We start from the raw sequence: 24,228 nt of genomic DNA on the forward strand, positions 1-24,228 counted from the left end.
GCTGCTTGGTTGCAGGGCCAGACAAAGCCCATGGCAAGGCACAACCCAGAGCTTCTCATGTCAGGAATGAGCACTGGCCCCTTTGAGCAATGGATCCTGCTCCACAGTTAGTGACATGCTGACTAGCTGTAAACTCCCATCAGGCATGGCAGACTTGCACATGTTCCCAGAGCTCAGACAACTTTGTGACCCTGAACAGAAATCTAGTACCCTACTGGTTTCACAGACCCCTTCTGTTGCTAAATAAATTTCCTCTGCCTTGTAAAACACAAAGGACACAACAGAGCAGACAGAAAATGGTCTTGACACAAGCCTATAAAAAGGAAACTGGGATGGAGCCGGGGACGAAGGAGGTTAAGGCAACTGAGAAGGTGGCAGTGGGCTGCAAGGCAAGGGCAGAGCCAGAGTGTGCAGGCACTCATTCCCTGCCTCTCCCAGGGGCCTGAGGGACCATTCCAGCTCCTTCTCCAAGGCCCTGGGTGATGGAACGTCCACTTCAGCGGGAACTTCCAGCCCAGCAGGATGATGCAATGTGCCACAGGCCTGCCGGGATAGCAGGGTGAGGCTCTCCTGCTCCAGACCCAGACCAGCTTCCTGAATAGCCCTGCAGGCTGAAGCAGAGCCTGGCAGAGGAGGTTAGGGCAGAGCACGGAGGCTTCTGGGCTGGGGGACATGCATGCAGATAAGCAGTGCTGCAACAGCCCTCCTTGCAGGATCTAGCTGCCTTGGCAGAGTCTCTTGGGCTTGCACTAGGAATATTCCCCTTGGAGCTCTGCACAGGCATTAGAGATGACTGGGATGTGGCTCCATATCACATCATGTATTCTGGAAGGCCACTACCAACCCTTGGTTTAACACACAACCCTGGTAACTGCACCCTAATCCTAACCCTATCACAGTCTTTTTTACTTCCTGGGAAGTAGGAGGGAGGGAGAGTAAACCACGTGTTCATGGAAGCTGAGGTATTGCTCTCTGTTTGCTCACATCCGCTATATGCTTTGCATGACACCCCCACAATGCACTCAAGAACCTTTCCTGTGCACAGGCAGAGAAATTTCCCAGCACACAGGAAAAGGTGTTACTGGGCCCAGGGTCTGCTCCTCCCATCTGGACCACGCAGGCCAGATGCTGCGCACAGATTTCTTCTGCCACCCAGGGACAGGAAGCACCGGCTCCGGACCAAACCCCACATCTCTAAATAGCACCGCGAGAGCTCAGCACGCTGCTCCTGGCTTGCCAAAGGCAAGCCTGGAGACACCATCAGCAAAAGCCAAGTGCTCACTCTGCCAGGGCAAACCACCGCACCCTTGCAATGCAAGCAAAGAGGGAAGCACACTTGGCAAACTCGTAATCCCTGAAAGGCTGCAATTGCCACAAGGTGCAGGCTGCAGCTTGCCATCCACCACCAGCAAGTTCTCTGCCTGAAAAAGGGTCTTCTCAGCACCTGCCTCCCTGCGAGCTGAGCCGGGGGCTGCTGGCACGTTGCGCAAACAGCAAACAGCGCTGAGGCACAGCCCGCCCAGGCATTCCTCCTTAGTTAGTGGGATCCTTCGTGCACAGCTTGGCCTATCACCACTTCCTAACTAGCGAGTCACTCCCTCCTCCTTTTCCTCCGCCTCCTCCCCACGCACCTCGACAAGGGCTCTGCTCTAGCCTGGAGGAAGATGGTGAGCCACAGCACTGATTAATTTTCACAGCACATAAGGGAGTTGCTAGCCCTTTAAGTGTCAGCCAGTCTCGCTTGCTCGCTCTTGTTCTCTAGGGACCTATTAATAGCAGCTGGAAAGATCACATCACTCTCTGGATATTTATACCCCTCATTCCACACCAGGAGAGATTTATGTCAGAGCTGCCGTCCCAGTGCCTGCCCAATTGCTCTGTCAAACCGCTCACAGGGGGAGGGGAGCCGAGGAGAGAAGGAGACATGGAGAGGGCAAGCGGGGAGGAGGAGAAGGTCCATATGGCACAAGCTGCAGCGTTAAGCACACACGCTGCCCGCAGCCACTGGCTGGCCAGCCGCAGGGAGCCTTCAGCCCCGCTGGAAGAGGCTGCTGCCAGACAGCATTCCAGAAAGCAAGCCCTGCAGCAAACTCCCGCTACTGGTGGCCCAGAGCCCCCCCCCCCCCGTGCCGCACTCGCAATCCCTGCAACACGCTGCACCACAGTCCCGAGGGTCACAAACCCACTGACTCAACGGTGCCACTAAACCCGCTGAGGAAGTGCTCTTGTTTCGATGGTAGGCTGGGAGATCCAGATCTGCCTATGGCAAATCTGCACGGGTACAATATCGTGTTTGAAACAGATCCCAAAGTGCTTCACCGAAAATGCGAGTGCTCAGCAGCACTGCAGCACAACCCTAGTACAGCATAGCATGAGCAGAGAGAAAGAAGCCCAGGGCCCTGCAAAGCCCAGGCCTGCAGAGTCCAGAGATACACCCCCTGTCCCTCTGGTTCTCAAATGACACTGCAGAGAACACACATCTCGATCACGGAGGACCTGGCAGCCACCAGGATGAAACCTTCAGGTGCTGCCTGCAGCATGGATGAGCCTCACTGGCTGGGAGGTCCCTCCAGAACATTACAGTTTTGGGACATTTATCTTCTTCCTTCATTTTGGACTAGCGTGGTGCTCCAGGGAAGACATTCAAAATCTTGCCTGAGGCAGGATGAAAAGCCACCCTAGGCTGACAGAGGGCCCTGGCTAAACCTTGGAAAGCCCTTCTCTTCTAGTCTCCACTCAAAGGGACCACACTCTTCTCACAATTCCTAGTGGGACAAATGCCAGAAGCAGCTGCCTGCGGATTCTGCTCTGCTTTTGGGAGTAGCAACAGTTGGATCTGTTGCAGATGCATAGTGGGGATCCACCCCAGCCTCTCATATGTCTGACTGCAGCATGACGATAGGCATCTCGATTGCTGTAAGCTCCTTCCACACACCCCTTCCACACTAGATTTAAACTAGATTTCAGCAGGCATGCCACACATCTGGGCCACAGAAGATAATTACTTAGAAAGTAGATGCACTGACACCAGGAGACAAACAATCCAAAACATCTTGAAAAGAACATGACGAAAAGAAGATTGCACAGAAATCTGTCTTCCTCTGCAGTTTAACAACACACCCACTCCAGCCCAGTAGTTTTAAAGACAATAGCAAACTTAATTCCCAGTGGTTAAAGCAAGGAGCTGAGACTCTCGGGTTCTGCTCCCGGCTGCCACCAATTCCACTCGTGACCCTGAGCAAGATGTCTTGTTTCTGGGTGCCTTGATTCCCCCATCATTACACAGGGAGATAACCCAGCCTACCTCATGCAGGGAGGGAGGCTTACAAGGCACAATAAGTATCTGTTGAATGAAGGGCTACATCTAAATGCAGAGAGTGTTTGCGCCTGGTACATCTGAAAAGCCACAGCTTTAAATCAAAGACTGAGACCTTAGCAGACAAGAAACCTCGAACCAAAACAACAAAAACTGCTTTCACTAAGCCTCCTTCAGTACGGTCTGAACAGCAGCAGAGGGAGAGCAGGAAGAAGCTCCAGGCAGGAGAGACTGAGCTGACATATTCACAGTCCGGGAATTGCTAGCTGATAGTTCAAGAAACCTGAAACCCCACTGCCTCCCCAGAGGACTTTCTGGTGAATCATGCTCCTGCTCCCTCTGATAACACAGATTCCCAACACTGCCGCAAAGAATGCAGAGCCTGAGCCTGCTGCCAGCCCTGCAGCTTCCACAGCTGGGAGCTGGCTGGCACTGCTGCTGTGCTATCCCTCTTGGAAGAAAGGGTGAAGGAGGAAGCCAGGAAAATGGAGTCAAAAAGGAAGGCTCTTCACCACACCTCCCTCCTATTGGATGCTGGGAAGAGCTCTTGTGAAACCCAGATGACTACCAGGTTATGCATACAGGGCAGACACCAGAACCCCAGCCTCCTGAGCTGTGTGTGCCCAACAACCCAATGTGCCCGGCTCACCAACGCCCGACATACAAGACAGGTCATGACAAGGTGATGCAATGCACAGAAAGTTGCCCAACTCCTCTCCGTCAGCCCGTCCAGGAAGTAACAAGACCTGGTTGCCACTGCAAACACCCTCTAAGCACATCACACATGCTGATAAACAACCACAAAAATCCTCCAACCACAAGCTGCAATCCTGGACAAGCCCAATCCAAAACCTCCTGTGGACACCACCACAAACTCATGTTGAATACCTGACCTTTGGCAATGAGGGGTCCTAAGCAAGCTCAAGAGCTTCTTGAAGAAAGGTATTAGGCAGAGAACACCAGGAGAGACCCCTAAGACCCACTGACCCCTCCTGAAATACAACTCACTCCAAGTCTGGATGAGATAGTGGGCACAAGACCCACACCAGTCCTCCCAGGGTTAAGAACAGAAGGGTTGAACACCTTAAAAAGAAAACCATACTATGTCAGTAAAATCAGCGTATTTCGTGGAGGGGAAGACTACCACAAACTTTCTAGAAGCAAGATTTCTGAAGTCTGAGACCCTTGGATCATTTCCGATTTTGAGAGAAGACCAGAATCAGAAACTTGACCTTTTTCATGCAAAAATGGTTGTTCCAAAACAATCCTTTTCGCAAGACCATTCAAGAGGTTTTGAGTCTGTTCCAGTGAGAAACAAAACCCTCAAAACCAGTAGCAAAACAGCACTGCTGTCAGCCAGCCAGCTCCAGCCAAGAGGCAGCAATGGGCTTGAACAGCCAGATGAGCCTGAAACCCACTCAAGCCCAACCAGCACAGCTCCAAGATCTCACACTGTTTAGTGACCAATGACTGCAGGATCGTCTCCTGGAGCCTGGTACAGAACAGCCTGAGCGTGTTCATCCCCAATGAGAACAGCCTTAAAGCAGGCTGCTACTGCTAAAGGCGTTCTCATTTGACCTTTGCTTTGGCCAGCTGGACTTAGAGACATTGGAAGGCAGGGAGTTCCACTGGGCAAGGCTCTGCCAACATGTTTTCAAAATGTCATGGAATTGTGTTGCTCTTATACATCGGACTGATAGCCTGGAGAAGCCCATTCTCACTTCTGTTCATTTCTTGGATCCTTCTCACGCCATTTTAAATAGCAGATAAGGTGGTACCCTTGCCAGGTGTATGGGAGGGTTCTAAAAGACCTGCAGAGAGAATCTAATGTTCTGTTGAATCCTAGCAGTTTTCAGAGTCATTTTGGCAGGCCCTGCTGATCTCCTGCCATTTGGAGCTGTCTCAGGAATGATGCATTTCTGTGGGGCTGCTTGGCCACAAGTCTCAAAGGTCTTTAGTAGGACAAAACCTCAGATTCACGTTCCCTACCGCCTAGGGACAGACATCCCATGTAACACAGGTGGAAGCTGAGGCTCAGAGACAGTGAGGTGAATTGGGAATGCCATTTGCTTTCTGTCCGGCACCCTACTACATTCCTCCTGTCATAGCTTTAGGCCATCGGTGTTAGAAGATCTTTTGCTAGCCCTTCCTTATCCCCAGTTCAACAGCTTCTCCCACTCCTCCCCTCCTTACTGCAGCCCCAGCCAGAGCCTGGCTTCCTGTCCTGTGCTCAGGGAGTCTCCAGGTCTAACACCACATTTGCAGATCTTTCTAGCTTCCCAATCCAACTGGCACACTCCCTACAGAAACCCTGCATGTGCCAGACATTACTCGACAGTCGCACGTGGCTCTACTGAGATGATAACGAGGAATTATTTCATACACCGGCTCATGGGACTTGCTGGGGACAGGTCAGCACGGGACATGCAGGAAGCTGCAGGTGCCCACACGCGGGGCAGCACAGCCACCTGCACACTGCAGCTTGGCAGCCTGCGGCTGGGGAACAGCATCTAGTAGGTCAGGGAGCAAAGCCAGAAGTCTCTTCCAAAGGTACTGCTGCTGCTCAGGAAGCTTCAGTTTCCTCCAAGGCAGGATCTCATCCTGCAGTATGTGAAATCTGGTCAGGAACATGGGCTGCTGTGACAGCTGGACACCCCCACACAGCCTTCAGCTGTGCTGGGATTCACAAAGACAAGATCATCTGTACATGAAGGGAGCAGTTTCCCTGTGAAAACCCTTCTGGCAGATATCACCACAGGCTGCAACACAAGGCCACAGCACAGACCTCCTTGGGCAGTTGCTGCATGGAATGAAGAGACCTCCTCACGCCATTCCCACTGTGTGTACTAAAGCTACTGGGATTGGATGAGTAGTGCTAAAAAGCCTTGCTGGTGAGCTGTGCCTCACACTGCTCTCTGCTACACCAGCTCTCCTGAGCAGCAAGGCTCACAGCTGAGACCTTGAAACCACAAATTTCCCAAAAGAATCACAAGGGAGACATGTCTTGCTGAGGGTCACACGTGTCAGGTAAATGGCTGATGCGGCTGAGCCTATCAGGACAGTCTTTCAGTTGCATCTAGGATTCAGTAACTGCTTTAGGATCCTTTGGCAACAGTAAAAGAAGTTCATGAGATGCAAGCAGTGTGCAGGACTGGAACTCAGCAATGCCAGAGCTTCACAAGGAGTTTCCAAGCTTTAACCCAACAGTTTCTGCTATTATTTTTAGCAGAAAGTCTCTCTGCAGGGCTCTGTGACAGACTAGCCATTGTCAGCAGGGCCATCACACTGGGTCCCTTCCCTGCTCACTGTCTACAAGCCAGAGACGCAAGGGTTCCTGAGCACCCCAGGGTCTGCTGCCCATGGCTGTTCCAGCTTCATGCCGGCTGCCCAGGAGCACCAGGAGATTTTCTGGGGTGTCACACTCGGTGCCCCACCTCTGGGCCTGAGGCCACTAGGTGTCATTGTCACCCAGGGATGCACAGCCTGGCCAGGGCTGAGCACGGGCCAACTTGCTGCACCTCCCACCAGCACAGAGGCACCCTTGGACCCTAGGCTTCCTTGGCACCCCAGCCCTCACACGGGGGCCTCCGCAGAGTGCAGAGGGTTCTGCTGGGGAGCAGAGCCACGCACCATGTGCCTGCAGCAGACACTTACTCCACTTTCTCAGATAAAGGCAGCACAGAGGTGTCTGTTGCACACTGAAAGAGAGGGCTAGGCATCCCATACTACCTTGCAGAAAACTTCCACAAAACACTAGCTCTCCTTTGAGCAAGCTCAGGTGACCTTCCAGCCTGAAGAAGGGCACAGTCTTTGCAGACAAGGTCCCAGCAGGAAACCCTTGTGGAAGGGACATCCCTACCACCTCTCAGCACCATGTACCCCAGCTGCACCACATGGTGCATGCCAGCATGCCAGCAGTGCAACAACCTGGTTTGCCTTTGAGGAGGCTCATGACAGAGAGTTGGAGAAGAGTTGGACTCCTTTCCTCCACCCAGTCCTGGCACTAAATGCAACATACAAAGGACACACCTGCACAAAAAGAAGAGGTTGGAGCACCTGTAGACCTGCAAACTGCCTGGATTGCAGCACCACATCTGTGCAACTGAGCACACACACGTATGTACCCCAGCACACCTGGGGAGAGGGAGCTGACAGAGAAATGTGGGGAAGAGGAGGAGGCAAGGCTGGTTGCCACAACATCTTGCCCCCCACACTGCCCTCTGCCAGCCCAGACTGCAGAAGAGATGCAGAGAACTGCCGAGCACTCCTCCAGGATTATAAATACCAAGCCCGGCAGCAGCAGAGCCTGGGCTCTATATTTAAACCCCAGCTTAGGTCACTTCCTTTTCCCAGCAGCTCCCTCCAGCCCCCACTCCGTTGCCTCGTATTTGCATGCCATCGTGACTAAGGCACATGGGGTGTAAGGTCAGAGGGGAAGCGGCTGTGCAACTGCCTCACAGGAAATTCCACCCTGGGAAACCTTTCACCTTCCCCGGTGCAGAGTGGATTGGCACGGGCAGCAGAGATCTTGCTGCTGAGTGGTGGCAGCTGCCTGTGGGCAGTACTGGGACTCCAGTGCTGGGCTAGAAAGGAAGGGAGAGACCTTGAGGAGAGGGGAGCCACTGCTCCCCATCTGGCTTTACCATCAGTCTGGGCTAGCACTGATCTGGAGAGAGGTTGCCCCACTGTGCACCCCAAGAGAGCAGTGCTCTACCCCCTCCCCACACTTCACCTTCACCCCCAGAAGCCTCCACTGCACCTAAAGCTGAAATTCCCCAGCTTCTGCCACTTGAGGGGTGCAAAGAAGCACAGCCTTCCCCACAGACCTCCGAGTCCCAGGGGCTACTCTGCCCTTCCACAAACACTCCCACAGCACATCGAGCTCCTCCAGAGACACAATGTGCTAACCCTGACCCAGGCCTCCAACCACCCAACGGGAAACAGGCAGAAAGAGACAGAAATCATCCCGTTTCACTAACTGCAGCCCTCTGGGTCAGGCAACAAGCCTCCTGTGTAGCAGCAGATGTACACCCACAGATGGGGAGAGGGCCCAAAGGCAGCCTGTCCTGGGGCTGCTCACAGAGAGCCCTTCTGACCCACCAGGAGAGACAGGTCTTGTTAAATTACAACTGGCCAAGTAGGCAAGGGCTTCTGAGGCTCTCAGGAAGCTTTGGGGTTTGCAGTGGTCCTTGCGGCCAGAGCCCAGGTGCCCAGACTCGGCCAGATCAAGCTCTGAAGCATTGTTTGCACTAGGTAACATCGCTGGGTACAATCACAAGTGCTTCCAACTCAGCCCTTGGCCCTCCTCAGTCAACTCCAGTTATACTTTTATTTAAGAAACTGAACCTATTGAAAAGTTATTGCATCAACAAGAGACCAGGATACAAATGACAGGAGAAGAGTGCCAAGGCTACTGAGTGGGAGAAGAGGAGATAACAGATCTTTTGGAAGCAGGGTAGCTGTTTAGGTTATGATATAAGCAATTTGGTGTCAGGATGTCCAGAAGAACTAATTGGTGACTTTCACACAGTGTCTATTAGGTTTCTAAGTCCTTGGCTGTCTGGATTACCAAGCCATTCTCCAGTCTCTGAGCTGGCATGAGACATGCCAGGGTCAATATACCTGAACACCAACATCTAGAAAGTTTCCCATACAGAGTCTTGGCATGCTGGCCAAACAGCTTTTCCTCTCCATCATCCCACAGATTCTGGAGAGGAAGTCTGTGACAGAGCAGGGGTGCTGAGGGAGCTGACAGGGAAGCACACACACCAGAAAGCTGTGGAGAAGCATCACTGCTATCAAAAGACAGGCAGTGCAGAGCTGGCAAGCAGAGCAGGACATGGGTGTCCAGCTCCTTTGGCCAGCAACAGGGTACTTGTTGTCCTCTTTGGCACATGGACACTGCGCTCTGGCTCCAAGCCTGCACCTGCAGGGAGGCATGTCTGTGCCCTCCAAGGCTGTGTCTCCACCACAGGAACCAGAAGCCACAGCAGACCCCGAGCAGCTCCTTTGCTGCTCCTTTGCCTGAGATCACGTTACGGGACAGGAAGGAAGAAGGCACTTTGATCAGCCTGGAATTGCTTTAAACAGCTTCCACACAGATACCTCAGCCATTGGAATTAGCCCCCCAACACCCCAAATATTCCATTCCTAAAGACATGTCCTGCTCTGACATGCGCATCAGGGCAAGAGCAACCCAGCCACCGACGACCAACCGTGCTGGAACGAGGGCTGTTCCCAAGGCAAGGTCACAGCAGAAAGAAGCCTGGAAGAAGGCAGAGAGCCTCCCTATGCCTTCTCAGAGGAAATCAAGGCTCAGCAGGGCCCTGCCTCTCAGGTGTACGCCTTCACCACAGGCGCATGCTGGCTGTCCTCAAAACAGCAGCAAGCGGCAGGTTTGGAGGCAGCTGGCAGAGACAGGCTGGTGCTCCCCTGCAGCTCCCCTCCTTGCACTCAAGAGAAGAGGGACCTCCTCCACCTGCCCATGGGACCTCCTGCCCCAAAGACCTGAGACGAGCTCAGTTGGTTAGAACACGGTGCTAATAACACCAAGGCTGCGTTGGTGTTATTCATTTAAGAGCTGGACTTGATGATCCCTTCCAACTCCAAATATTCTGTGATTCTGTAATGTATGCCTGCACTACAGCCTGCTCCTGGCAGGCAGAGGGTTAACGATGCCCAGGGAGCCGCAGGCAGCCTCCTCCTTGCCCTCTCAGGAACAATGGGGCCATTGTGGGAGGCCAGGCAAGTGTGGGCAGATCCCAGGACTGGCAGTTGCCCAACTGGGTTCGTAGTTACTGCCAGGCTCTCTCTCTGCCTCCTCAGGTAGGAGGAGAGTGGTGGCTCCTGGCCTTTCCTGTGGGCCCTGGAAGAACACAGGACCAGCCCAGCCACAGGAACACCACGCCAGCGTGCCCGGTGGCCCTGCTGAGAGCAACCTCATTCCTACCAATTTGTCTGGGTACAAAATGCAGTCAGACAGCCACCAGCACTAAGCTGCCAGCTGACACCAGCATGCAGCAGACCAGACTGTGAGCCGGCTGCTGAGCGCTGCCAGCACTGCCAGCACCGCACCTGGGTCTCCAGCAGGATCAGCTGTGCTTTCAGGATGTGCTGAGGGGGCTGCAGCAGCAGAAACTAGGTTTTTCTCACCCCAAAGTCACATTTCAATGCAAGTGCTGACCTGTGACCAAGAGCTTCTGGGAAACTCGAGAACTCCTCCACATGACACACAGGTGAGCAGTGAGAGCACAGCTTGGGGGGGGAGAGGGGCACAACAACAGTGACTGTTTTCCAAGTCTGAAAGTGTGGGAATAAGCAAGGAAGCAAGCAGCTCCAACATACTTCCACTCTCTACAGATGTGCATCTCCCAGGCCCAGCACATCAATGTAAAGAAAACTTGGGGATCCTCTGAATTCACACCCTCAAGGCACAGACTTGATCCCTGGCGAAGTGGCAGCACCACGGGAAAGTCCCACACTGAGGCAAGGCCAGCACTCTGTCATGCTCCCAGACTTTCCAGCAGAGCCTCGTGCCCCCTCGGGCATGGGATCAGGGTACACAACAACAAACTTGGCTCATTGAGACATACACTGAGCATCTGCGTGAAATGCTTGGCCAAGAACCTGACTCTGGCCGAACAGCCTGACTTATGAGCCACCTCCAACATCACAAGCAGCTCTGGCTGGTCCACAGGTGCACAGCAGTGCAAAGACAACTGGGAAACAGCTCTGTAGTGCTCAGCACTGCCTCTCTGGGACCCCCATGCTGGGCACAAGCCGGCAGGCAGAGTGTGGCTCCAAACATCTGGATTAGTCTAAGTCCTGACAGAGGAAAGGTACAGCCCAGGTGCATGCTGTGCGTGCCACTGTGCACAACCACCACAGCTCAAATGCCACGGGATCCACTCCCTATCTGGGAGGGAGATGTGTCCTTTTCCACTCAATGGTGCAGCTGCTTCCCCCATCTCACAACTAGACCCATCAGCAAATTTGCAGATGACACCAAGTTGGGGGGGAGTGTCGATCAGCTAGAAGGCAGGAGGGCTCTGCAGAGGGACCTGGACAGGCTGGAGAGTTGGGCTGATTCCAACGAGATGAGGTTCAACAAGGCCAAGTGCTGGGTCCTGCACTTTGGCCACAACAACCCCCTACGGGCTGGGGACAGAGTGGCTGGAGAGCAGCCAGGCAGGAAGGGACCTGGGAGTTTGGATTGACAGGAAGCTGAACATGAGCCAGCAGTGTGCCCAGGTGGCCAAGAAGGCCAATGGCATCCTGGCCTGTATCAGGAACAGTGTGGCCAACAGGTCCAGGGAAGTGATTCTTCCCCTGTATTCAGCACTGGTGAGGCCACACCTTGAGTGCTGTGTCCAGTTCTGGGCCCTCAGCTCAGGAAGGACATTGAGGGGCTGGAGCAGGTCCAGAGGAGAGCAACGAGGCTGGGGAAGGGACTCGAGCACAAGTCCTATGAGGAGAGGCTGAGGGAGCTGGGGTTGTTCAGCCTGGAGAAGAGGAGGCTCAGGGGAGACCTCATCACCCTCTACAACTCCCTGACAGGAGGTTGTAGCCAGGTGGGGGTTGGTCTCTTCTCCCAGGCACCTATCAGTAAGACAAGAAGGCATGGTCTTAAGCTCTGCCAGGGGAGGTTTAGATTAGATATTAGGAAGAAATTCTTTACAGAGGGGGTAATCTGGCATTGGAATGGGCTGCCCAGGGAAGTGGTGGATTCTCTGTCCCTGGAGGTTTTTAAGATGAGACTGAATGTGGCACTTAGTGCCATGGTCTAGTAACCACAGTGGTGTTGGACTTGTTGATCTCAGAGGTCCCTTCTAACCCGGCTGATTCTATGATTCTATGATTCAATCTTCCCATTTTCAGGAGTACAAACACAGGCCAGCACAGTTCCCTGATCTGGCAGTACCAACTCTGCCAGCAGTACCCATCTCCATTTCTTTTTTATCCAGTCTCCCAGTGCCTCACACTCACTCGGAAATGCCACTGCTCCCTAATTTTGCCAGAGCTGGGCTGACAAGCAGCTTGAGCACACTCACACAGTTCCCCAGGTTTGCACCCCAGTTCATGCTTTCAGAGGTGGTGCCTTCTTCCCTGCAACTCTCAGATAGCCACTCTGTCAGTCTTCTGTCTGTCCCACCTGAGGGCTTTCTCCCTTGCCCCCAGATCACTCTCCCCCATCGCTGGTACTCAGCTCCATGAAGGCCACTTCAAGACATGCCAGACAATTTAAATAAAACGCTCTTTCAGACCCCAAACAGGAGGCTGGCTGCTCTTGAAGAAAGGACTGCAAATAGAGCTGTCACCCCACTGCCATGCTCCCCGCTTTGCAGCCAGCTCTGTTCAACAAAGCAGCACAACCCACAGATGGATTTTGCTCTTCCCTAAATGCTCAAGCATGAGGGCCCAAGATGAGGGCGGGTAAAAACATCTGACGGCTCTGACAGGGCAGGGTTTAATCTGCATCTCTTTACAAGACTGCATGCCTGAAAGAAAACACAATATCTCCTTCCAAAAAGGAAAAGGAAGAATCTGGGTAACCTCTGGCTAAAAGAGAAAAGGGAAAAAAAAAAAAGAAAAGAAGAAGAGAAAAAATGAGGGCAAGAGGGACAAAACAATCTTTGTCCTCATTTTGCTGGTCACGCAAGCACAGGGCAGTCACAGTACCCGCTGCCCCAGCTTGGACAGCAAATAATAACCACAGCCAGCCCGGTTTCATCGAGGCTTATAGAAACCAGGCTCCACGGTCTAGGGAAAGCTGCATCCCTGTGCTTAAGAAAGAGGTAGAGTATAAATGGGATTTCCAGACTACATTGATAATTGGCTCACAGAAACCAGATAGGACAGCACACCCTCAGAGGTCACTGCTCGGCTCCACCATGTTTGCTCCAGACACTGTCCCTTTAAACTTGGCTCCAGAGACCACACAAGGGTTAAAGCTGCCTATAAATATCTCTTCTCAGCAGGGCTGCTGCTCTGAACCCTCCAGCCATCTGTTCTAGCTTTCCCCCATCTAAGACTCTAACATCTGAAACACGCTCACAATTCTTAGGAGTGCTCCCAAAAATAGCCCAGTGCCATGGCTGTGTCTGTGAGTGCATGTATGCCCTGTATGCCTGCGCCTGTGCCGGCACAAGCCCGGAGCCATACAGATAGGAACGCGTCTGCTTCTGTGACAGTGAGCAGGCCCGCACCAGCATGGGGTCTGTTTGCATCCATGCTGGTGTGGGTGTGCCTGTTTAACCGCAGATCCATGGGAATCCACACGAGCGTGTTCACGCCGGTACGAACCTGCCTCTGTCCGCGTGTGCGCGTCTGTACCAGCGCGTGGGCGTGAGACAAGGTGGAGGCCTCTCTGCTGGGGGATGTCATGGCAATCCTGCCATGCTTTCTTCTCTGCAGGACACCAGTGCTGCAGGACACAGTCAGGCACCTCTCCTTCTGCAGCCTGGCCCTGCTTGGCCTCAGCATGAATCAGGGAAGTCCTGTCCTGGAAAGTCCTGCCATCCCCAGGCCCTGGCACTATAATCCAGACAGGGAGCCTACCCTACAGCACAGCAGGGAAGGGAGGACGCTGGTTCTCTCATTCAATGCTTGGCTCAGCAAATTCAGCAGTCCCACCTCCGGGCACCAGAACCTCACTGCAAAAGCAAGTAAAGCCTGATCTGCATGAGGCCCAGGACACACCATCCTGCTCACATCCAGCTGGGGCTTGCAGGATTTTCTCAAACACTCCACAGAGAGAGCCAGGGCAAGGTTGCAGATATGACAGTTTTGGAGCAGAGTGGGCTCTGAGTCTCTAATAGCTCTTTCCAAATATCACAGACATCAGTGGATTCACTCTTCCTACTGCCAAGCCCATTAGCCTCACTCCGCATGGGCAAACTCAGGAGACAACAATCATCTTCATGGTCAAATACAAAAGAGAAAATGAGCTGTCGGCTCCCAATCTAGACATATTGTCCAGGAGCAGACCATCCTTCTGAGCATCCTCAGGACACAGTGCTGTCCACCTGCTCTGCGCCAAGCACAGCTCATACTCAAACACCTGTTATTCACTGGGGACCATCACAAAGAAGCTCAGCCCTGCCTGCTGGCCCTGCTGACATCACATCACAGGGTGATGTGCATGCATGGCCCCAGGGAGGGAACAAGCAGTGTCCATCCTCCACGTAGTGACAACAGCCCCAGGATCAGAGAGCAGCTAGGTTTTCATCTCTAACTACTTACACAAGAATTATTTTCCCTTCCAAACCAAGTAAAACTACAGACAAAGCCTCAAACACAGAAGTGTCTGGCTGTATAGGATGGAGCTGTCCCAGGGTGCTCCATTTCTGCCAGTCCCTAACCCCCACGGGGATATGATGGGGAACACCTGCCACAACGCAGCACAAGCCTCCTTGTCCAGCACACACACACAGAGCCCACTGGTGGGAAACATTGTGGGAGGCTCTCAAAAGACTGTCCCTGCAGGTGTGGGCCAGTGGAAGGCCACTGTACTGGACTGCTGCACTACTGAAGTGTCATTTGCCTTTTTCCAGAGTGCAATCAAAAGGGAACCTGACAGGTATTAAGTTCAGAGGACAGAAAGTATATACCACCACCATTTTGGTCACGGTTTGCCAAGCTGCCCAGTGCCTTTCACCCCTCTGATGTACTGGAGATAGCCAGCTAGCTCCAAGAACTATAAGCAAGACTTTCAATGAAGCCTACAATGCAGGTACTCCTTTAACTCAGGTGACAATGGAAATGGAGAATAGCTTGAAATTCCAGCTCTTCATTTCAGCTTTGGCAGGGAGATGTCCTGGGAAACAGCCTCGGCAGACTGAGTCAACAAAGCTATACTCTATTTCTGACAGAGGAAAAAAACCCCATTGATCCAAGTATTGATTTGCTGCAGGAGTTTGTGTTTGTTTAGAAGTTTGCCCATGGGTCAGACCTTGTTACAAGCGTCTTTTCTGATGATGAGGTTAGAAACAGACTGTGCTAAACTTCAGTCACCTGCCTGGGGAGCAGAATATAAGAGGTGTGGAAGTTAAGTAGTCCCTCAGGGTTGCTTCCCTCCCCCAACTTTAAAAACCATGTTGTTGGGTGGAGGAACACCACAAACAGCTGTAAGGCAGCACCTGCATTTTGAGGAGCGCAGCACAGAGAGGGTGTAAACAGGGGGTTGAAGACCAGGCAGTTCATTGGAGGTTTTGGATCCTGAGGTGGAAAGGATTTAAACAGCAGATCCATTTCAGGATTATTTTCCCCACCCCCTTCTGTCAGAAAGAGCAATGGGATTTCAAGATCCCCACAGGTTTGCAATCCAACCAGGAAAGGGTTGGAAAATGACACCAACCAGGACAAAATGGAACTGACAAGTCTTGTTTCCTTCTCTCCAGCATAACCAAAAGCAAACAGGTTAAGTACCAGGATCAATTAAGCATCCCTAACATAGACAATTTCCAAAAGCACTGCACACAAAAAGTTCCTATACCAGCTCAGGCCCCCACTGTGCTCCATGTTTGGTGGAAATTAATGGTATCCACTTCAGCACCTGGCCACGGGTGCCAGCAAACCACAGGCCACTATGTTCCCTTCCAAACTGTTCTTGCTCTTCTTCTGTCCTGGACGTTTGCTGAGTGAATGACCACAAATAAATTTAAGGAAACTGTCAGGCACAGTTATTCCATGAGAGATGCACTCAGGTATTGCTACAGAGCTCTCCTCTTCCCACACCTCCTCAACCCTACAGGCATAAGCTCTTAAGAGATGGGGAAGGGAAGAGAAGGGATGACAGGCTGAGGATTAGGCACAAATGGATGCAGGAGATGCATCCCCAGCATCCTCCTGACCTCAAAGCTCCCCTTACTGCTCAGCAAACATGCAGCATCTGTTACCCTCAACTCATTTCCAGCCCCAGAACCTCTGCCAACAAACACCAGATCCCAGCAGCACTTCTCACTTTTCCTCATCTGTTCTGTCCTGCCACCACAGTTCCTGTCTGACCCCCAGGCACCTGCGCACTGCAGCGCTTTCATGGCTACCTCCAGCTTTGCGGTACAGCCAGGGCCACCAGCCATCAGAGAAGAGATGGGGGCAAACCTACATGTGCACAGACATACCTCTTGGACAGTAACATAGCTATCGTTCCCCCCATGCCTGTATTCCCCATGTGACACGTAGCAAAGAGGCTGTCTCACTGGGAGCCTGTGGGTACCTTTACCCACTGTGCTCTCAAGCCTCTTTGTGCACCTTTCAGTTCCCTTCATTTCAACAGAGTAAAATGTTGTGGAGGATTTATTTTGCCTTTTAACATTTCTTAGCCCATCGCATGCTTTCCTGCTAAAACAAAAATCAGTAAATCAGTTTCTCCCCTTCCCTGCTTTTGAAGCCTTGGAAGTATGTCCCACAATTGAGTGGTGATATATGACAGAGGAAGCAGCAAACTAGTTCAGACCAGTGAGGTATCCTCAGCTCCCAGCGTGGCTCACAGCAGGCAGCCTCATGCAGCCCCCCTTGTTGAAGTACGCAGAAGCCAGAGTTAAGCTGGAGCATTTGCTGCAATGTATGCATTTGAAACAGCAAAAATCAACATACAAATTAAGAAAATCTGTCTCTGAAGCCAACCGGCCAATTTGCATCTGAAAACTCCTCTTTTGGAGGAGCTTCTTTTGTTTACAGCTCAGTAAGTTTTATTCCTGTGAGGTGCCACAGGCTCTGGTGCCCAGTGACCAGCTGGGACACAGTGAAATCATACAACCTGTCACGACCTATCATACAGTTCAGACTGGGACATAGGCTTGCCACAAGCAAGGAGCAGAGTAAGTAGTCTTGCATCACACCTGCCTCACCCCCTGTGCCATCTCCCCTCCACCCTGGACACGGTCACAAGGCTGCCCACAGGTGGGGTTACAGAATTTGGATGCAAAGGGAGTAAAGATGTTGATGGCCAAACCACAGGCCACAGGGCAGAAAACTACCCCTTGTGGTCCTGTCCTCAGGATACAGGCATCATGATCAACCCAACAGTAAGAGGTGCCTGAAACCCAGCCAGCTGCCCATTCAGACTGCCAGCAGAACAGCCAAACACCCCTGCTCTCATCTTCTTGTTGTTGGTTCCCATCTTGTCAGTGGAAGAGACAACTTCAGGGAGCATTTCAACCACCCTCATCTGCACCATGGCATCCAGGAGCACTGGTAAGCACTCAGGAACCTCTCATCTCTTCCTGCTCCCTGAAAGCCAGCCCACTGCTGCCACAGCTTCTGGATGTCAGTGGCCAAAGGAGACTTGATTATCAGTTCCCATCCCTCAAGGCTTGGCCTGCATGGCCTTGGGCAAGACACTTCACCTCTCTTCCCTCTATCTAATTGCCTATAGGAGAGCAGATGCTACCATCAGGCTGCAAAGGCCTCAGTGCAGTGGTCACCACTCCTTCCTCCCAGGCAGCATCACTGTGGGCAGAAGCAAGAAGGCAAAGCCAGGCTTCATCCTGCATCTTCTCCCCCTAGACAGATCCTGAAAATAAAAACCAGCTTCCACTTGTCCCAGCCCCAAGAGAGAAGGAGGCAGAAAGAGGTTTGTTGTCAATACATGAAACTGTCGCTAAGTGAAGAAGAAAAAAAATCTGGGGGGAAGGAGGAGAATGAGGGAGGGGACAAAACCACATTTTTACTTCTGGTGACCAGCCAGCTGACTGACTCAGCCAGTTTGGTCGCCTGCCATACAGATTTAAAAACAAAACCAAGCCTCGGAGAGGGGAGAGAAGGGGATTCAGATGAATGTGCTTTTTTCTTGTGTGTTGAGTAAATCCTAGACCAGCCCAAGACGTGCTTAGGAAAACGGTTTCCCTGCCTCACTGAGCCCAGGGGCTCAGCACAGAGCAAGGCGCAGCACAGGTCTGCCAGTGCCAGTGCAGTGTGAGACTCCTGCTAAGGCTCCTGGCAAACAACTGGGTCAGAAAGCCTAAGGGTCTAGGGCTGCCCTCAGAGCTGGTTTCCTCCAGCCACCCCAAGGGTTAGAGACAGCAATCCGGGTGCCCGGGCAGGTGCCACCTGCCTGCTGGGTGGCATGGCCAAGGCAAGGGTGACCTGCTGTATCTGAAGTGTCCTATATCTGCTGGGAAGAGAGCTGTGGGGTGGGTTGCCTGCCACTGCAGCTGCTCTCGAGCTGTGGGCTAGGGCTGCGTGCTGTGGGCAGCTCCCCACCTTCACCAGAGGAATATACACAGTAGGTGGGAGGAGCATGAAAAAGGTTGTTTTGAAATACCAGCTCCTGTTTTATTTATCTGGATCCCACAGCGCCCATGGCACGGTAGCCACTTGTAACGAGTGCTTTCTGTTCCCAAAGCACTGTACAAACACGAACACGCGCTCCCCACGCCCTTTGCAGCAGTGCAACACCCTGGCATGCTCAGCACGGCACCAGACAGGCAGTGCTCACTGCCCCACGCCGACTTGGCATTTCCACACAACTGGATGGTCTCAAAATCATATGTGAATAAGCAGTACTTGGTACTTTCCAGTTGCAGCAGGCATTACAAACACTAACTGGTGAAGGAAGCCTCGTGAGCCTCCCACACAGTGATCTCCCATAGAAACTGGCCAGCCTCCCTGGCGATTAATCCCTCACTCACTGCAGGGAGCACAGACAGAATAAGTTACCTAAGGAGCTGATGACAGGTAAGCACAAACCCCGCTCTTATTCCCGTTTCAAGATAGCAGAACCGGGACACAGAAAAACCAAGGCCCTGCCCAAAGCTGCCCAGGCCATCAGCAAGGCTGAGAAGAAAATCTCTGCCTTTGGTTCCTGGTCCCAAGCATGGACACTAAGACAGTAATGAAATGGGGTCCGCCAGAAGTGCCCCACTAGTCCCGCAGGGGCTCAGAATGGAGATGCAGATGCAAACCCCACAAGTGGGAGGAGCAGGTGCAAGATACTCCAAGGGACTGCTGCAGTAAGACATCCAGGGAACCCGCTGCTGCCAGCACTGGCTCACGCAGGAAGCAGGCAGACAGACACAAGGACAGCTGCCAAGCGGGACGGGGCCGCTGCTGCAGGGTGAGGGGCACTGCTCCTGGACCAGTGGCTGGAGCTCTCCCCAGCCTTCAGCCTGAGGCAAACAGGCCAGCCTCACCTTCAGAGGTGTTTCTGACTTGAGCAGGAGAAGTATGATGTGGGGCTGGGGGGCAGGGGAGGGGAGCAACAGGCAGAGGTTTGCAGTGAGCTAAAAGGGGAGATTTAATAACTGTCGGAAAAAATGGCTGCTTTATTGCAGGCAGCTTGTAAACCCTGGAGCCTGAAGGTCTGGGAGTAATTTCTCCCTCCCACGTGCTGGGCTCAGTTTGTACTGGGGGTCAGAGGCCAGTGCTTTTCCAAAGCATTCTGGGACAGATGCCAACTGGAGCAGGCTGCTCCACACTGCTCCTGCAGCAGGGCCTGGGCTGAGAGCAACGAGCTGGAGCGACTGTTAACCCTTCATGGGTGATTCTTCCCTTCCCTCTTTCCTGGCTCCACTGTGGGGAATAGAGCTGCTGCAGACCCACCAGGGCCACCTCACACAGGGCAGGGCTGGGGAGGCCACCGGCCTCCCCAGAAGGCCAGCTGGCATTTTGGTGTTGCCCAGGGCCTGTGCTCAGCCATCCGTGTGCCAGCTCAGCCGGCTCCTGACTCGCCAGTGACCAAGTCCTGCCAGCAGGCCTGCTCCAGGAGTTGAACTCCTAGCAGAGGAAAACAAGAGCCCAGTGCCTGGGGTAAAGTCCTGCACCAGCCTTGGCGTGGAAGGAACAGCAGCTCACAAGAACACACCCAGCACCACCACAGAAGGGAGGAAAGCCACATACCACTCTCCTTGAGCCCAACACCAGTCCCTGCAGCCCATACACCTGCCTCCGCATGCCACTTCCCTCCAAGAACCTCGTGGGCACAAAGTCACCAGGGGCACTAACTGGGGCACCTGCAGGAGACAATGCTCCCATGGGCAGGGTCCTGCCAGACTCTTGGCACCCCTTCTCCACTCAAGGCAAGTATGTCCTCCTCAGCAATTTTCTGGGCCTTGGTGCTCCCTCTGCCTCCACTTATCAGTGCTTTCCTCTCATGCCCTGCTGCCTTCCCCCACTCTCCCACACTGATCTCCTGGGGCAGGCAACAACTGGCCTCCACATGGCACCTTCTGCTTCTCCTCAGCATTGGGTAAACACCAGAACCTACCAGTCTTGTCTCCAGCTGCTGGTGACACTCCTATTCCCTGGTGGGGGCTTTAAAGGCTGCCTGCCAGGGCTCCCTTATCTCCTCCTGGGCTCTGGGACAGGGTCCAGCTGGCTGGGGGAGGCATGGCTTTGCTGTTTCACCCCTGCGATGCAGCAGCCCTGGATCACCTGTGCAGGCAAGAGCAGGACTTCCTGCAGCACTTCAGCTTCTCCTCCCAGGGATGTGTGCGAGTGTTTCTGGCCTGCAGCCCAGCCCCTCTGCCCCCACCCCACCAAGCATCTGGCAGCACACAAAGAGGAAGGGAGCTCAGTTGTGTTTCTCAACAGCATCTCTCATCTTCCTCTCAGACACATGCCCCATCTTTCCCTTGCTTCATCTCCTTCGTGCTCAGCGCTGCACCAATGAGGAGGAGAGGCCTGCGACTACTGCCCAGGCAGACAGGAGACCTGAGCACTGAACTCGGATCTGGCTGTTGGATCTGCTCCAGGCTTTTTTCCCCTCTGTGCAGCAGCACTGGGCCCAGTTGCTGATGGGTGCACCGGGGCCTTTGCTGGTGACACCACAGAGCCTTAGCCCTGCTCGCCATGCAGCCCCCAGCCCCACTGCTCGCCATCAGCCACACGCCCTGTCCCGGCCTGGCCCTGCAGCTCCCATCTCTACACCATATCACCCACAGGCACTCAGGTGATTTTGCCAACTCCTCCAGTACCGTTTACATGGCATTCATAAAGCTCTCCCACTACCACTTCTTCTAACACCAGGTGCGCGCATGGACCACAGCCTTGCTAACCAAACACGGGGCCAGAACCTACTGTCAACTAACTGCCTGCCAAGCAATACTCCTCCACGTAACACCACGCTTCCTCCAAGCTGTCAGGGGGGATCTGGCTGTGCCCTGCACCCCTCCACTGCAAAGATGGTCACAGCGAAGATGATCCCCCTCCCCTCAAACACAGACTTGTGCCTTCTTGTCTAAATGTCTTTGAATCATGCTCACATCTTTTTGATCCAGGTACAAAATGGCAAATTTCCCCACTGGTTTCATTTATCCCATCTTTCCAAGCTCCTGTTTTCATGTCCCACCTGCAATCCCTCCAGCTCCTTCTTCCAAACCTGCCTTTACAGTCAGAGCTGCTGAATCCTCTTTCATCCTCTACCATCTTTTCTGACTAATCCACATACCTCAGCCCTCCTTCTGGGCATTCTCTGAGATCACAGCCCGGCATTGCCTTCATGCTCCCAGCTACTGCTTCACCGGTTTCAGGAGAAAGGAGTTTGCTACACCCCCCATGCCTTCTTCATTAAATCCTTCCGCTCCATCCCTCCCAGCTCCTCTACTCTCTGAAGAAGTCCCCAGGCTAGAAGCACATGAGATGAAGCCAGGGCATCCTGGCAACTGTCGCCCGGGGGACTGGCTAGGCTTGGGGTAAAGATCTCTCAGGGCTACTGCCACACTTTCTGGTGTCAAACACATACACACGGGAACCTGGTGCAGCAGAGCAGAGAGGCTGAAGCCACAGAAATGCAGGGTACTTCCTAATGCCAAGGCAGCAGGACTATGAAGCCTGGGAGTTACTCTCAGGAGCCAGAAATCCACAGCCCCACTGCCCTCTGCATCCAAGGAGCACATCATCCCACCACTTGGCCAGATCAGAAAGAAACAAACGTTCCGTCTCCTGGAAAGGGCCACGTGAATACCTGCAATAGTGAACTTTGCCCCCCTTAGCTGCACATAACACATCCAAGCCAGACACTGGACCAAAGCATCCAGCTCTGGCACCAGGGCTGCAGTTCACAGCTGACCTTGCCGCATCTGCTCCAGTCAAACGGCTCCAAGCTTTTTGCCCCAGACTCCGCGTCTGCCTTAGGCCCCAGGCACTGGCTGGAGCCCTGCCAAGGAGAGGGCTGCCTGTTTGAATCATAAGCCAGAACCCAGTAAGCATCACCTTTAATAAGCCTTTCTCCTCCATCAGGCACCCTGATTTTTTTCAGCTACAGTCTTGTGAGGCGGAAGGCTGCTTGGAGCCAAGCCAGCACCGGGGAAACCACCATTTCAAGGTCCTGCAAAGGTGCCTGTAAGAGCAGAAGGGAGCTTTGGTCTGGCATGCAGGGGGTGATGCAAAGAGCAGGCTGTTCGCTGGGAAGCTGCTGCTGCTTGCCAGGAGGCGGTGGGGGAGGAGGCAGCAGATGTCCGCAGACAGCATTTGCCGAAAGCCTGCAGCGCTCCAGCCCAGTGAGGGGAGGAAGGCAGCCGCTGGTGCCACTGCTGCTGCACTGTAATGGAACAGGACAAACACGACAGAGTCCACTGAGAAAGCTTACGTTGCCTTTCCCTCTGATAACTGCTACTTCAGCGATGGGAAGTGGGAGTCCCAGGACCTCAGCCAGAGGTTGGAGAAAGACCTCAGCACGAATGCTGAGAGACCTCATATAAAGGAGGAAAAATCCCTCTCATGAAAACTGCAAAACCCTTCTTCCCCCAGAAGCAGTTGCGGCTGCAAATCCTGTAGCTGAGGCTGAGCCTGGCTGCGCCACAGCCCATGAGCTGCCTTTATTCCTGGCATAGGCAACAGACAGGCACTCCCAGCCAGAGCCTGGGCAAGCGCCTGAGGATTGATGCACAGCAGAAAGAAGAAGAGAGACCAGAAGCTCTGGATTCAGCCTCCCCCTCTGGCACTGGAGCCAAAAGGGGACACCCATTTTACCCCCCTCTCTTTGCAAACGGAGGACACAGAACAAGACAACCAGTGCCGTGGCAGGCAGGCAGTGAGACCAATCCCAGCCATGCTGCTTTCGGTGTAAGCACGAGTTGCCGGTGGAGCTCCAAGGCAGCCCACGTGGTTCTCATTTCCTGCCTCTGGGCAGGGGAGGTTGGCTTCCTCCCCACCCCACAGCAGTAAGGCTGACCAGGGGAGCTTTGCAACCAGCAGCTACCCTGCAACCACCCTTCTCCCATGGGTTTTGTCCTGCACCTGCGATGTGGTGAGCCAAGCAGCGTTTGACAAGTCACAAGCAGCACCTTAGAAAATTGGTCCCTTGGCACTGGGACAGCTGATGGCAGAGAGCATCCTGACCATCGCCAGTGACTACAAGACCCCCTCTCATTCACTCACTGCCCAGGTTGTTCAAAGGAAAACCCCTCTCACTCACTCACTGCCCAGACTGTTCAAAGGAACTTGAACAGACTCCCAGAAATATCAGCACTTGCCCATTTCGGACTGAGAGGAACTGACTTCAGCCAGAGGGGTCTTTGGCTCATTAAGCGATACCATCTAAGGGCTTTTCAGATCAAATCAAGCAATTCCTGGGCTCCTCCTACAGCATACTGAGATGCAGTCTGGCACTTGGGGTCCACTTGAGTCCTCTTAAAATAAAAATTAATGGATGTGCAAATTAGACAAGGCATTAGACTAGTCTATTGGCCCAGGGCAACGCACAGATTCCTCTCTGTTTGATGCTACAATCCTAACTCCCCCACGCCTCTCCTCCTTCCTGAGCCCAGGGTCAACTATTAGCCATGGCTCACCAGAGCAGGGAGGACCCCGTGGACACACACCTTGCATACAACAGAGAGCCTGGATGGCACATGTTCTTCTTGAGCTGGGTCCCAGCTCTGCCTTGTCCCCTCCCTGATCATCAGCACATCACGTCTGGTAGGAGCACTGCCAGGCTCTCACCTCAAGCTGAGCCACTTGCCCATGATCTG

At 53.3% G+C, this 24,228-nt stretch overlaps 1 protein-coding gene across 2 annotated transcripts in view; it reads right to left on the bottom strand.

Annotated features, from left to right (window-relative positions):
• The window catches only part of BCL9L (BCL9 like), a 34,018-nt gene extending 13,788 nt beyond the window's left edge, over positions 1-20,230 (bottom strand). Inside the window, exon 1 of one of the 2 annotated variants that reach the window (XM_027655579.1) lies at positions 20,156-20,230. In XM_027655579.1, coding sequence (XP_027511380.1) covers positions 20,156-20,209 — 54 coding nt within the window. In that variant the 5' untranslated portion in view covers positions 20,210-20,230. The remainder of the gene's footprint in view (positions 1-20,155) is intronic. The other variant, XM_027655578.1, reaches the window with a different exon arrangement.
• Between the last annotated feature and the right edge of the window lie 3,998 nt (positions 20,231-24,228).

This window comes from Corapipo altera, unplaced genomic scaffold, assembly GCF_003945725.1.
Source record: "Corapipo altera isolate COAL_440 unplaced genomic scaffold, ASM394572v1 71, whole genome shotgun sequence".
NCBI classification, from domain to species: domain Eukaryota; kingdom Metazoa; phylum Chordata; class Aves; order Passeriformes; family Pipridae; genus Corapipo; species Corapipo altera.